The sequence below is a fragment of the Carcharodon carcharias genome, chromosome 3, assembly GCF_017639515.1.
Source record: "Carcharodon carcharias isolate sCarCar2 chromosome 3, sCarCar2.pri, whole genome shotgun sequence".
NCBI classification, from domain to species: domain Eukaryota; kingdom Metazoa; phylum Chordata; class Chondrichthyes; order Lamniformes; family Lamnidae; genus Carcharodon; species Carcharodon carcharias.
In genome coordinates this window covers 223,812,236-223,828,433 of record NC_054469.1, presented here as the reverse complement: position 1 = coordinate 223,828,433, position 16,198 = coordinate 223,812,236, and the positions used below count along the sequence as shown (strand labels likewise).

Genomic DNA, 16,198 nt, shown 5'->3' with positions numbered 1-16,198 from the left:
GAGAAAGGAGTTTAGCAGAAAAGATGGTTGATGAACAATGACAGACAATTAAGAAAATAGTTCATGACAACAACCATGATTAACCAAGGAAGCTAAGACTAGTATCAAATTAAAGGAAAAAAAACATACAACGTGGCAAAGATTAATAATAAGTCAGAGGATTGGGAAAATTTTAAAAACCAACAAAAGATGACCAAAAAAGTAACAAAAGAGAGAAAAGAAACGTTGAGGGTAAACTAGCAAGTAATATAAAAATGAACAGTAAGAGCTTCTTTAAATATGTAAAAAGGAAGAGAGGGGCCAAAGTGAACATAGGCTCCTGAGAGAATGAGGCTGGGGAAATAATAATGGGGAACCAGGAAATGACAGAGGAGTTGAATAAATACTTTGCATTAGTCTTCACGGTAGAAAACACTAATAGCATTCCAAAAATACTAAATAATCAAGGGGCAAAAGGGGAGAAGAAATAAATATAATGACTATCACTAGAGAAAAAGTACTAGGGAAAAGTAATGGGGCTAAAAGCCAATAAGTCCTCTGGACCTGATGGGTTGCATCCCACGATATTAAAGGAAGTAGCTACAGATATAGTGGATGCACAGATAGTAATCTTCCAAGAATCCTTAGATTCTGGAAAAGTCCCAGAAGATTGGAAAACTGCCAATGTATACCCTTTTTCAAGGAGGGAGGGAGACAAAAAACAGATAACTCTAGGCCAGTTAACATCTGTGATTGGGAAAATATTATAAAGGACGTAACAGCAGAGCATTTAGAAATACATAATATAATCAAGCAGAGTCAGCATGGCTTCATGAAGGGGAAATCATGCCTGACAAATTTATTGGAATTCTTTTAACAAGCAGGATAGATAAAAGGGAACCAGTAGATGTAATATATTTGGATTTCCAAAAGGTGTTTGATAAGGAACCGCACCTAAGGCTACTTAATAAGATAAGAGCCCATGGTGTTGGGGGTAGTATATTAGCATGTATAGAGGATTAGGTAACCAATAGAAGACAGAGAGTTGGGATAAGGGGGGGGGGGGGGCGCATTTTCAAGATGACAACCTGTAACTAGTGGAGTGCCGCAGGGATCAGTGCTGGGGCCACAATTATTTACAATATATATTAATGACTTAGATGAGGGAAATGAATGTACTGTTGCCAAGTTTGCGGATGACACAAAAATAAGTGTGAAGGCAAGCAGTGAGGATGACAGAGTCTACAGAGGGATATAGACAGGTTGAGTGGGCAATAACTTGGCAGATGGAATATAATGTGGGAAAATGTGAGGTTATGCACTTTGGCAGGAAGAATAGAGGAGCTGAATATTATTTAAATGGAGAAAGATTGCAGAAAGCTGCAGCACAGAGGGATTTGGGGGTCCTTGTGCATGAATCACAAAAAACTAGCATACAAGTTCAGCAGGTAATAGGGAAGGCAAATGGAATGCTGGCCTTTATTTCAAAGGAAGTGGAGTATAAAAATAGAGAAGCCTTGCTAAAACTATATAAAGCACTAGTTAGACCACACCTAGAATACTGTGAACAGTTTTGGTCCCCTTATCTAATGAAAGATATATTGGCATTGGAGGCAATCTAGAGAAGGTTCACTAGGTCGATCCTGGGTATGGAGGGATTTTTTTTATAAGGAGAGGTTGAATAGGTTAGGGCTGTACTCATTGGAGTTTAGAAGAATGAGAGGTGACCTTATTGAAACATATAAGATTCTTAGGGGGTTTGACAGGGTAGATGCTGAGAGGTTATTTCCCCTTGTGAGAGAGTCTAGGACCAGAGGGCATAATCTTGGAGTAAAGGGGTCACCCATTTGAAACAGGTGAGGAGGAATTTCTTCTCTCAGAGGGAAGTGACTCTGTGGAATTCTTTACCGCAGAGGGCTGTGGAGGATAGGGTGTTAGGTATATTCAAGGCTGAGACAGACAGATTTTTAATCAGTAAGGGAATCAAGGGTTATGGGGAAAAGGCAGGAAAGGGGAGTTGAGGATTATCAGATCAGCCATGATCTCATTGAATGGCAGAGCTGACTCGATGAGCTGAATGGCCTACTTCTGCTCCTATGTCTTATGGTCTAATAATGCTACTGTAGCTGCAATAGCTACATTATGCTAGCTGATACAATCTAGCCTTCTCAGATCCTCATCCACCGTCTGTATTGTGTACAGTTCCATTGGTCATAGGGTCTGCCCCACACACAGACACATACACCTTACATTATTTATGTAGTTTGTTCTGTCTCATTTCAAATTGCAAAATTTCCAGTCAGTTGAAAGTTGGAAAGCCATATCTTCAAAGGTAAAGGGGCACAGCCTCGTGACAAATCACAGAGTCATTACTGCATATTCTGCAGAGTCCATACCAGCTCTTTGTAGAGCAATTCAATCAGTCTCATTCCTCCTGCGTCCCACAACCGCCCCCCCCCACCCCCCCCGCCCCCCGCCACCACCACCACCACAGACAACCACCTGTAGCCCTGTAAGGCTATTTGCCTCAAGTGCTTGTCTAATTTCCTTTTGAAATCATTGATCGTCTCCGCTCCACCACCCTCGCAGGCAGCGAGTTCCAGGTCACCACCAGTCTCTGCATAAAGAAGTACTTCCTCCCGTTCCCAGTCTGCATCCCTTGCCCAAACTCTTAAATCTGTGTATCCTGTTCCTTGTAAGATCAACAAATAAGAACAACTTTTCTTTGTTTACCTTATCACCCAGCTACTCATCGCCCTGACTTGGAACTATATCGCTGTTCCTTCATTGCCACTGGGTCAAAATCCTAGAACTCCTTCCCTAACAGCACCGTGGGTGTATCTACACCACATAGACTACCGCAGTTCAAGAAGGCAGCTCACCACCACCTTCGCGAGGGCAACTAGGGATGAGCAATAAATGCTGGCCCAGCCAGTGATGCTCACATCCCATGAATGAATTTTTAAAAATCTGGCCTGTCATAATCTTGTACACTTCTATTAAATCTCCCCTCAACCTCCAAGGAGAACAACCTCAGCCTCTCCAACCTAATCTTGTGCCTAAATTCTCTCATCCCCGGAACCTTTTTGGTAAATCTCCACTGAACCCTCTCAAAGCTTTGGCAGCTTGTCAGTCAGTGGCTATTCTTTACATGTGAGTTGAGGCATTCAGTGTGTGAGGACAGTTTGGCTGAGTCCGCTCCTGTGACTGTCCACATGTGAACAGAATCACTGGGTCACAATCAAAAGGAATAACCCTGACTGTTTTATGGCTCTTTCTGTAGCTTTGTAATATGGAGGCCATTTGAAGAACAGCTAACATCATCCCAACAAAGATCCAGTCAAACAGCGCAAACCCAAGTGAATCTGGAGTCTTACTGCTCTACCTGGCTTAGTACCTCATTAGATGTTACATTTATGTCCACTGTTATCAAGGAGCCTCAATCATAATGTTGACTGATGTTTGCCAAGGAACTGAACTGGTGTTAATAGATTGTTATAGGGCAGTTATTATCTGTGTCAGGGTTTATGATTACATTGGATTTTGGGGCATTATCAACCCTGGCTCCTGCACTGATGACACATGGCTTCATAACTAACTGAGTAGGCCTAGATGGAGGCTGCACAGCCAGAACAGGTTCAGAATTCACAACTCTGTATTGTGATTTTCACGTGGTCTTTATATTATATGTTTACATTCAAGTAGAAAGCATGGTATAGCGAGGGTTGTTTAAAAACATGTCTGGAGTGACCACAGAGTCTATATTTTGATCTGGAGTGGTTCATTCAAAACAATAGTGTGAATACCAAGTGTAATCTTATCCCATACCTCTGGCACCTGTGTTGCATCCTTCAGCGCTCTAAAGAAATTGTCAGTGTAAAAGGCGGAACCTGTGGCAATGCTGTGTATTCTTAGTCTGATTCTTCAGGGCGACAGTGGGGTTAGACATTTTTTCTGCCTCCATCAACCTCTACTTAAGTACATCAACAAAACTCTACCTTGTGTTCAGAACTGTAGGAAGAGATCCTGTAAACTGGTGTCAACATGAAGAACTTGTAAACAGTAATTTTTATAAAAAATTGTTCTGGTCTGGCAGACAACAGAGATTTTCCAATTTCAAGAAGGAAAAATCCCAGTGGGTTCATCCAATATGAAATCTTTTCTGCAGCAGAATGTGCAGGGAGATCATTCAACACAAAGGGTGCAAGTGCCTAATGTGTTGATGCCACCTTGGTTAGTGATGATGTTCTGTTTGTATGTCTGTAGACTTTGGGCCTCTTTCAACAAGCGAGGCAGATCCTATCCAGAGTAGGTGATCTAACATCATTTGGCCACTATTAATTCTCCACATTGTCTATAAAACCCACAACAGCAGAAACATTTAATCAGATTTGGTAGCTTAAGTGCAAAAACAATGTTAGCTCTTCAAATTTATGTAATCAAATAAGTTAATTGATCTTTCCTTTGTTACAGTATCAGCCATTATGTCATTGTGATGTCGATGACCATTTTTCTCATGTTCCTGAGTCGCTTGGCTGCGACCCTCACCACCTGGAGAATTGGACTTCAAGAGAAAATTAAGCAGCATTTTACATAATTGTTGAGTAACATGGATGATTAAACTGGATTTGCAATGGCATACTGCATTTTGGGTTAGATTAAGACAGTGACATAGTCTGTGACTGATCATGCAAGCCCTCTCTCCTAACCCTGTTGCTGTGCCAGATAGTATTATCAAATGGATGCATGAGATAGTTATCCTAGCAGCAGAAAGTGACCAGAGGTTTGTAGTCATATTGTTTTCAATACCAGTCTGATGCAAATTACACAAATGTGCAATCAGCTCGAACGTGACATTGTGAGTACTGACAACAATGTTAATAACTAGATCTTGGCAATTTTACTGCAAACCAATTTTGTTAGATTTGAGACTGAAGTAAGCAAATCTTGGTGCAGGCAATTTTTTCACAATGAACTAAATTTACAGCAGATGAAAAGCACGTGTTTACCAGGGCATTTGTGTACCATCTTCAACTGGATTAAACCTCCTCCAGTTTTGTATGTGTGTTTGGCTGCATATTTCAATGAGGAAGTTAATGGTCAGAGCCAAAAGCTGACATTGTAATTAAACAGTGGAGGGAGCAAGGCTGCGGGTGATCTGCTAGATAGAAAATGTGGAAATTTAGAAAAGAAATACCAAGTTTACAGCACAAAAGAAGTTCTGAAATGGGAAAGGCATTGAAGAGGTTACTGTGATACCCACTGTTATTTTTTTCTGATTAAGCCCTTTGAAAGGTTCTTATTTTTGCACTTATTTTAATTTGATACAATGTAATTTAGACTACTTGCTGTTCTTTATTCAAACATGCTGTATCAGGTGAATTTCAGGGGTGTGGCAGTGTAAATAGCACCACAACTTTCACATGTCTGGCGTCACATTTTAATTAAATGGTATTAACGTTCATGCCATGTTAAGACATAACTAGCTTGCTGTTAAATGCATGCATTAAACAGGCAAATGTGGCTTCTGGGATTTTTGTGTGGGTGTAATGTAATGACCAAATGTGGCCTTCACTGTAATGTTGCATTTTAAGTCCATAATTGTCAATGTAATGAAATTTTTCACTCCATCCAGTATGCCTGAAGTTTATAATAGTCATGGTTTGAATATGCTGTACACAACTTGATTATTTATGGACTTGTTATACAATGTGTGTGACCCAGATTTTTATATAATACGTGTTTGTATTCATCATGATCTGAAGAATAGAATATAAAGAATGGGGAATGGCTATTTGGCCTATGGAATCTCATCCTTTGAGTATATTAGTTCTCTATTCAGCATCTAAGTACATTTTAAAAGGACCTAATAATATTTACCATCCTTGCCTTGTTATCTATCTTTAAGTAAAGAAATAGTTTCCTGATACCTGTTCTAAATTTACTACTTTTAATTTATACCCTCTGGTCTTTCTTACTATCTACACTTTGAAATCATAACTTGAGCTAACCTTACCTATGTAATTTCAAATTTTATAAACTTTAGTTGTGGAGCTTAAACTTCTTTAACCTTCCCTTTTTAGCTCATCCCCTTCGCACTTGGGGGGGGGGGTGGGGGTCAATTTTTGCTGCGCTGCCCTGTAATAAAAACAAAATGCTTTAAATACTTGACAGGTCTGGCAGCATCTTTGGAGAGAGAAACAATGTGAACATTTCAGATCACTAACCTTTCATTGGAATCTGATGAAAGGTCATCGACCTGAAACTTTTAACTCAGTTTCTCTCCTGACCTGCTGACTATTTTCAGCATTTTCTATTTTTATTTCAGATTTACAGCAACTGCAATCTTTTGCTTTTGTGCTCTTTTCTGTATTCTATCTAGGGCAAGTTTATCTTTTCGGCTTGGCGCCAAACTGAACAGTACTCTTAAGTGTAGTTTGACCATTGTATTGTAAAGCTTCAGCATAGCTGCTGTAGCCTTACACTGGGTAACTTTCACTAGAGCAGACAGCCAGTCTATAAACACCAGCTTTCTGGCCACGGAGTGAAAATGACTCCCGCACTTGACTGTTCTGCTAGATATTCTAGCACTCTATTTAGAGTTTTTTTAAAAAAATTGATTCAGCACGTTGTTATTGGAATGCAGGATTCATCCCCTATAGATACGGTGACAGCCCAACTAGAACTACTTTCCTACAAGGCAACAGTTGAGTTCTGAAAATAAATTGAGCAGCTGCACTCACTGCCGTCAGCATCAGCGAGCCCACAGCTGTAAAGCATCACAAAAAGTTGTGAGGTATCAGCATAACAAGACATAACTCGATGGCGATTTATTAGCTTGACCTACAAAAAGAAACCTGCAATCCACACAGATTTCCACAAGCATCACTGACTGTAAAAAAAGAACCAAACAAATCTTTCCTACCAAGGTCAGTTTCTAATAACTCTAGTGTAGACGCAGTTCACTGCAGCATTCTCATTGACAACCAGACTTCTAGTAGTAATGATTGGACAAATAATGTGGTAATGATTATACTTGGGCACACTTTATGGTGCTTACACTATGCCATTGGGGATTTAGTGCTCAAGTGAGTTAGTACTTTCCACCCCTGTTATTTGGGTTTAATTGTAGCCTAGGCTGGTGAATCAGAAGCCTGCTCTATCTGCTAGCTGTAAGAGCCCTATCTGAAAAAGGTCACTGCGAGCCCAGTTTCAAAAGCAAATGGATCCCCAGTTAAACTACTTGTGTTTTGATGCATGATATACTAACCATGGCATTGGACCAGCTACCCAAAGAGGTTGTGAGTTCATTCATACAAATGGCAAGCTGTGAATTTGAATTCAATAAACATGGTAACTTTAGGGTTAAAAATGATGACATAATGAGCATAGAACTGGAAAATCTCAACTACATGGTCAGTCTGGCAAAGAATATGAAACAAGACCTCAATGCTTGTAATTGCTTTCAGGTTCATTTTTAGCCAGTTAAAACCCCAACTGAAACAAGCCAATGTAAAATAATTCAAAAGCTTGTAATATGTTACTTTTTGTGATATACTCGCTGATCACCTATGGTATTGCTCACAAGTAGTCTGGATCACCTGTTAATCTGGTCTGCCTCTGTAAGGTCTGTGCTCAGCACTTTCAATGAATATGTTTAAAATATTTCTAGAGGCCAAGAAGAGTTCAATTGCCTTTTGCCTTGTGCATGGAAATTTTGATCTATAGGTTAGGATAAAAGCATACTGCCTTTCACCAATTCAAGGGGATAGACAAAAGAACCAAAGGCGACATGAAAAAAAACTTTTACTCAATGTATGGTCAAGATCTGGAATTCACTGCCTAAGAGTGTGGTGAAGGCAGATTCAATTGTGGCTTTTAAAGGGACATTGAATAATTATCTGAGTGAAAAAAAACTGCGGGGCTACAGAAAAAGTGGGGAAGTGGGGCTAACAGAGTTGCTCTTGCAGAGAGCTGACATGGACACAATGGGCTGAATGGCCTCCTCCTGTGTTATAACCATTCCTTGATTCTTTGTTATAAAGCTTTGACATTAGATACTGTCAAAATGTTTATATAACTTCCCAGGTACCTGTTGTATAAATGGAATGCATGTTGGACAGTAGTAGTTTATGGAAAGTTAACAGCTAATTTAACTCTACAACTCCCCGATGTGCAATACACACCATTAATACAAATGTGGATAGTTTTATCTCCCCCAGACGTTAATTATTTCCTCTGCATCTTCAGTTGCATTTTCTTTCAATGTCTAATGCACAGGGAAAATGTGGAATATAAAAACAGTAGTTTGGAATAGATTGTATAATGCAGGGATGGCAGATCTTTCAAGAATTTAAGATCCAGACAAAAACCTTGTATCGCCTTAGGCCCTCACATCTTCTATGCATCAAATAGGTGTCAGCCTTGGGTCAGTGAAGGTACCTTCACCTTTAAAAGAATTTACGTGCTCTGCTTCCTCAACAATTGGCGTCACATAATTTCACATTCTACCCATTCTGGAGATATATATTTTTTAATCTAATTCTTTTTTGTGATTTTCTGCTCTTCCAGTTTACCAGCCATTGTGAATAATCGTTTCATCAATTACTATTTACCTCACCCTAATTCTTCATAATCTTGATGACCTTTGTGAAGTTGCCCATTAGCCTCTTAGTTCTAGTGGGGAAAGAAAGCTATAACTTTTCAAGTTTCTTTTCATTACTATAGCCCTTTATTCCCTGATGAGATCAAAGTTAATCTACTGTTATGATCCCCAGCTGATGTTACAGCTGGACAAGCCTGATCCCAGGTTCAAACCCGCATGATAGATCCTAACTTTTAGTTTTTGTTTAGATACGTGGAGAGTGGCTACTGAACAGAGTCACCGGAGTCAGCTAATGAACTTTTAACAAAAGGATAAAACATTTATTAAACAAGAAAAGCTGAACTATATTATGACACTCCTTCACCCACAACTATACCTTTACAGATATATACGGAGTTGTAAGGATAACACAAGTTACAAAGCTATCTTGTACTCTAATGTTCACAGTAAGTACACAGTCCATGTATACCAATTGGAGACCCGTGGTCAGGCACACCAAGTACAGATGCCAACCCAAACGCATGCTATGGATTTCTCATCAACTCCCCCCCACAGACGCTTGTTACACTGTGAGCCAACTGGTTTCACGCAACTCCGCCTTTCAGGGTGTTTCCAGTCTCGAAGAACTCGCTTTGAAACCTTCCCCCAAACCGAAGCTTTCCACAAGGATTCATCTCCAGGGTTTCAAACTCTCTTTCCGATGTTCCTCTCCCCTGGATCTCCATGTGCATTCAAACTTCCACGCACTCTCCCTCAAATACTCAGCTGTGCCAACAAAGCACCACTGCTTTGCATGCTTGTAGTAAAGAGTTACAGATCTTCAGCCATGTCTTTGGGCCTTCTGGTCTCTTGTTTTAAACTTGCTTCCTGAGCTTTTCGTCCCTTCAGCTTGGAGTTGGAGCCTTCCTCTGCTGCTCACTCTTAACTTCACTTAACATGACCTTTTCCAGGTTCCAGTCCTTCCTTTGACTAGAAGGTCTTCTTGGGACTTTCTCCTGTTTCTTTCACCCCTTGGCTTTGAGACCTTTCAGTTCTTTTGGGAACTCTGCTCTCACTCTGCACTTCATTCTTCCAGTGTCAAGTCTCTCTGGAGTCCTGGCTTGAACTGAACTTTGGTTTAAGACTGGCTATCTGTTTCTTTTAGGCTGCTTCTGCCTGGCAGTTGTTTTCAACTGAACTCAAACTGTTTTCAACTGCTCTGCCTGTGTGTGTGTGTGTGTGTGTGTGTGTGTGTGTGTGTGGGGCCTGCCTCTCTGGACCCCTGTTGCTAGGCAACAGCACAGTTCTTTCTACCCTTGTGTATACTTTAACTTAGAGTTGTAAAACTCATTAAAAATTCAGGCACCTTTTAAAGTGAAACTAAAACTCAGCTTGCCTTTTTCTTAAAACACAATTACAGAAATACAAATCAAACTTAAACTTTGAAGCTGTAACTCATTCCTTACACCTACAAATACAAATATAACTTAATTAAACTGTCTGTTTCCTAAAACTATACTACGCACTTTCCATTACTTTTACCACCTTCCCATTTCTCAAGTCCCAAATTATAGCAAATTCTGTGGTCTAAGCTCTTGCACAAGTTCAGTATGGTTCCTTGTCGTTGTTAAATATCCACCTAGATTATTTTTTTCAAATATGATATTACCTCCTTGATTTTGTTTTCTCTCTGAATAGAAAAAACTGTCCAGGATAACGTTTGTCTTCAGACCAGATCTGTTCTTTGACTTCATGGCCAGAATTTTCCTGTTGGCGAGTTTGGGGGCAGGGCGAAAATGACACGGGATGACATTGAAGGAAACCCCTGATGTCATCCCGGTCTATTTAAATCTTTAGGAAGGTGGGCGTACAGCGAAATCAGCTGTCCGCCCCCCAACCTGCCAATGGGCAATTGAGGCCATTGACAGGATAACTAAGATAATTAAAGACCCTGCCCATCCAGCCATATCGTGTGACATTGTCACATGAGGGGGACATGTTAATAATTTTTTTTATTTTTCTATTTTTAAAGTTTGTTTAGACTGTCAGTAAACTCCCTGAGGCAGCACTTAGCCTCAGGGAGCGCACTTTGAAAATTGGAGAATCCCTCCCCCTGTCTCACCCGCACAGGAAGCACAAACGCTTCCCGTCAGCCAGCCCGCTGGGCGGGGCCTTAATTGGCCCGCCCACTCAAAATGGCGGTGGGCCCCGTTTACGGTGGCGGGGGTCAGCTGCCTGCCCACCGCCGAGCCGGTGAGGCCCGCCCACCCACCAAGGGCAAAATTCTGTCCCATGGGTGGGATTTCACACCGGCGGGGTTTTATGGCCCCGCCATAATCAATAGGCCTTTGGATGGCTCACCGCATTTTATGGCCTCGCCCTTTGCAGCAACGAGCCATAAAATTCCGCCCCATCTGTTTCACCAGTGGAAAAAAGACATGCACACGTAGAGAGAACAACGGTTACAAATCAGACAATGCTTTGCGCAGCACTTACATGGAGCTTTCAACCAGAACTCAGGGATTCACTCCCTTAGAATTAGCTGAGAAACCATTTTATAACTATTGGCTGCACCAGATGCAGCCCCAGTTGATTCAAGGAACTCAGCTTTTTAAGTTCCAAAATCCAATGGACTTAACTAAGCACTCCATTCAAAGATAGATCTTAATTCTACAACACCGATTCTATGACAATTCTAGAGTTTTTCTAGCCATTGCATTGCCCGTGCCTTGGGACACCTCACCTGGGTTTGAATCCAGATCTTTGTTCTCTGCAATTGGCAGCAAACTGATCAGCTTCTTCTCCTTTATACAACCATTCTTGTTTTTTTCAGGGCTTCTTCAACCAGCCCTGACGAGTAGAGTTCTTTCCACAAGATGGGGATAGACCTATCACTACTGCAAAGGCTTCATTCGTAGCTGAGCTTTCTCAGGGTTGTAGGTTAATTTATCTCCTTTCTTTGACCAGTATTGTCTATAACCAGCGCTCTCCTTTCTTAACAGGATTATTCTGTTCCAGCTGAGTTTTTTCAGAAATATGTTTCCCTATTTTAGCTGTTGAACTATCTGACGGCCTGCACATATTGATTCAAGCCAACTTCACTTAACCATATAGTATTGGCTGTGTTAACCATTTTGCCATTGTTTAATGCTAAAAGCAATACAGAAAAACATTTATTTTTCAAGAATGATGTATGGGGAATCCAAGCAATCTGTTTCGGCCATTTTTAAATAGTGGTGTGGCGAAACCTTGGGCCCAGACTTAATAGTTAGAGAGAATTCAGACCAGCACCAATATTTTTAAATCACCTGGTAACATACAAACAATGAAGGACAGGTAAAGAGTCCCTGGTTCATGCAGCCTGTTACACACAGATATGCTTCTCTGTGTATCATGATGTATACAGTCTTCACCTCACCCAAAGCCAAGTGATCTCCTGGGAAAGGTAAAAAGCCAGATCAAAAACCCAGGTTCTCGCTGGCAGGAATTCGGTGAATTGACGCTAACTTCAAGACAGAGGCTTCTGCCACTGGTTCACTGTTCTCTAGGAAAAGAATCAGCTCCTGAGATCTAACCTAGATCTGGCCTTATACAAGTTAGATTTGTGGCCCCTCATCCTCACTAACCAGTTTACTTGGAACAAACTGTCAACTGGAACACCATCTAGCCCTTCATTATCTTATACCCCAGGCTTCAGACTCTGAGTCGGCAGCCTTGGGATCAGCACCAATCTTTAAGAACACTTATGTCCATTAACCCTGAAACTTCACAATCCATTATCAGCTGACAACTCAGACTAAATCATCTTTGACCCAGCATGCACCATTTTGCTACTCTCTAGATCCAGTTGTCTGCTCACCGGTTTCACTAAGAGGGCGAGGTTAAGATCCTGTTGTCTAGGCTGAACTCCCAGTCTTGCTTCCAAACCCGATTAATGTTTCCCGCAGCCTGGTGCTTCACATTCCCAAAACCAAATCAAAGGTGACTGCAGCATCCTATTAAAGGGTCACCACATATTGAACTCCTTCCTGAGGGAGAGATCTGCACTACAGGTTCTGAAGACCTATACAGAGCTCAAATCTATAAGCTGGCTAGCTAAAAACTAAACAGAAGTGGCAGACTTTTTCACTCAGTTCCAAATTCAATCATGTATTTTTCTCTTGACTAAGGAATAGAAAAAAAGTCTGGACATGATGCAATGGTAAATAATTTTATCAAACGAACCGGTGTCATGATTTATGTCAGACAATACTAAAGCATTTTGGGCAGGCAGTGGGGGTACTTAATTGCTGCAGAAACCTTTGCACAGGAGTTTATTGTGACTAAAATAATAACAAAGGCAGACATAAATGAACTTTATGTAAGCCAGTGTCTCATTTAAGAAATCACTCTGTGCTGTGATCAGGGTCAAGAAGTTAACTTCCAAGGAACTGTTCTCAATGTGCCTGGAAAAGCTAAGTTAACTACATGTACGATGAATCATAACTGAGTAAGACATAGGGTTGTGAATCTACACATGCGAAAGAGCATTGGACGGAAAGTATACTTTAGTTCTGAGAGCTCTGAGTGTGGTTGCCTGCCAGATTTTAACCTGTAACTTAAATCCCTCCTTAACTAAAGGTCAAACGATCTAAAGAAGAAAAGATAACCTATCTGTAAATGGCAAATCATTAAACTGTTGTTAACTTGCCACTTTATTTTACAAGCGTAAGTGCAAATTGATGAGTAACATGGCTCAAGACATTATATGGGAGAACTCAGTAAATTCCAGACCTGGAGAGAATTCCGTGTTAACTTCCCCAACTCTCTCCTCCTTTACAGCCCTCCGTAAAACCTACTTCTACAACAAAACTTTTGGCCACCTGTCCTATCTCCATATTTGGCTCAGTATCCATTTTTTTCTGTATAACACCCATGTGAAGCATCTGGTGATGTTTCAAAATTCTCACCCTTGTTTTCAAATTCCTCCATGACCTCGCTACTCCCTGTCTCTATAATCTCCTCCAATCCTACAACCATTAGAAATATCTGTGCACCTCCAATTCTGGCTTCTTGAGCATTCCCGATGTTAATCACTCTGCCACCGGTGACCATGTCTTCAGCTGCCTAGGGCTCTATGCTCTGGAATTCCCTCCCTCAACCTCTCAATCTCTCTACCTTTCCTCCTTTAAAACACTGTTTAAAAATTACGTCTTTGACCTAATATCTCCTGATGTGGTTCAGTCAGCTTTTGCCTGACTCATATGAAGCACCTCGAGACATTTATTACATTAAAGGTACTATACAAATGCAAGTTGTTGTTTTAATGTATAGAGGATGAAGTTAATTACTGATACATTGCTATTTCATGACAGAAAAAGCATTTGGCTAAATTTTCTACAGTAGCATTTTCTAAATTGCTGAAAAAAGAGACATGCTGCTGAAGCTTCTCATCTTGCGCTCATCAGGGCAGACCCAAGAATGTCAAACTCAGTCAGCCTGTGCCTGCAAAACTCAGAACATAATGTCTAACATTAGATGTGATTTTTGCAATTGGACAGCACTTGCTCAACAATCCCGAGTTTGCTAAGAATTATACTTACGTCCAATTTAAGGTTATCAGTCGGGCTCACAAGTATGGCTCACTTATGCTTGTTAGAGGCTACATATACTCATATGCAGGGACCTGCCCTCTGCAGGCAAAAAGAACCTGTTCAGGAATTGTGCCTTTTTTGAACTAGACAGAAGTGTGAGGGACAATAATTCCCTGCTGTTGGAAAAAAAGAAAAAAAATAATTCCCTGCTGCATTCTCCATGGCAACACCTCAACCAATCATAGTTGACTTGCCAACCAATCAGCACCCTTTTCTCATGCAGTATAAATCCCTTTGAAATTTGGCATTCTTGTAGCTGTCCTGATGGGTCCAAGATGAAGAGCTTTGACAGCATGTCTCTTTTTTCAGCAATACTCAAGTTCTGTACTAACAAGCGACTATCTGAATACCTAAATTGCTGCAAAGAATGGACTTAATTTAAAACATTATCAGAGAGTGGAGAAGCATTTTGTTTGCTTTCCTAACAGCAAGCGGGCTTCTGACAAAAGTCAACTGGTTGAAGTGCCGAGGTGTCAGGGAATCTCAATCTGCCTTGTGCTTTGTTTAACTGACTGAAGGGGAAAGGATCTGTGTTCGTCTAACAGTGTGTTGCTGAGGTAGCCTCAGAAAGATGGGTTAAAATAAGTCCAGGTGTACTGCACTGTCATAGAATATGTCATAGCTAGTTTCTTAAACCATCAAATTGCAAATGTTGGGGAGAAAATGTCATTTAAAAATAATACCTCATCCCAATTATTGCTAAGAACTCTTTGCTCTAATGGAGTGCTGCAGCTTATTCACGAGACCTGCTAGCTTTCTAACAGCTAGTGGAGTCCAGTCCGTTCTCTGAGGCAGACATTTGACATAGCGTCTGTGATAAGCACATAAGAAATAGGAGCAAGAAAAGGCCTTACGGCCCCTTGAACCTGCTGCTCCACTCATGACATCATGGAATTGAGGTAGAAGTTCAACTCTTTTCCTGTCCTAATCACAGATCCCTTGATTCCCTTAATGTCCAAAAACTTAATGGTAATCTGACGATTCCGGCTGGCTACCAGTGGCCATAATCCTCTGACTCTTGCCCACCGAGATGTTTGCAAGCATCTCCTACTGGCTCACCTTGTCAATGTGCAGCATGCAAACTCTTGTAACCTCTGCTGTGTCTGCTCAATGGTGGCAAAAAGCAAATATTCCTTGAATTGGTCACTGAAATTCACATCATAAATGAACAGAGTAGACTGGGTAGAAGAGCAGGAGGGCTACAAATTGCAGACTTTTAGTACCTTAATGATAAATCTGACAGGAAACTCCTACCTTGCAATAAAAATAAAAAATTACTGGAAAATCACAGCAGGTCTGTCAGAAACAGAGTTAACGTTTTGAGTCCATATGGCTCTTCATGTTTCTGAAGTTACCTCAGCAACACACTGTCAGACGGACACAGATCCTTTCCCCTTCAGAAACTCGCAACCCAGTTTAGGACAAGACACAAAGCAAATATATTTGTCACGATAAATCAGTTTGCATATCTGCCCTTTAGTATGCACTTCACAGAACACAGAAACGGGCTATTACTAAACTCTAATGTCTTCTTTCAGAGAATATATTACTCAGATATGAATTTTGTTCACATAGTTTGCCACCACAATATTAACAGAAGTGACTATGTAGCACATATAGTATTGGCAGGGAATGTTTTGTTGCTCTTGTTCTTTCCAGCACATATTTCGTAAAGCTTTGAAATGACAATGTGTGTCACCCTTGTCTGAACGCTTTTCCTATTTGTCTGAAAATGCTCTCTCAGCTGCTGACGTTGTTCTGTTTACATGGATTAGGGCCTCCGCTAAAGAAAGAAAAGAGAAATTTCAATGCATCAATTGCTTCTACATTAAGCTGGTGCGATGTAACATAAAGACCCCCCATTTTTGTATCCAGGTTTACACTGTAATGGCCATGTAAATATAAGGCAAATTATATGTGAATGCTGGAAACCGGAAATATAAACAGAAAATGCTGAAAATACTCGGTGAGTTTGGCAACATCTGTGAGGAGAGAAAAACAG

The 16,198-nt window shown here is 40.7% G+C and overlaps 1 protein-coding gene across 6 annotated transcripts in view; it reads left to right on the top strand.

Annotated features, from left to right (window-relative positions):
* The window catches only part of pign (phosphatidylinositol glycan anchor biosynthesis, class N), a 125,843-nt gene extending 120,072 nt beyond the window's left edge, over positions 1-5,771 (top strand). For all 6 annotated transcript variants that reach the window (XM_041184935.1, XM_041184938.1, XM_041184934.1 and 3 more), the window contains one exon: positions 4,453-5,771. In XM_041184935.1, the coding sequence (XP_041040869.1) occupies positions 4,453-4,576 (124 nt within the window). In that variant the 3' untranslated portion in view covers positions 4,577-5,771. The remainder of the gene's footprint in view (positions 1-4,452) is intronic.
* Positions 5,772-16,198: the final 10,427 nt, after the last annotated feature.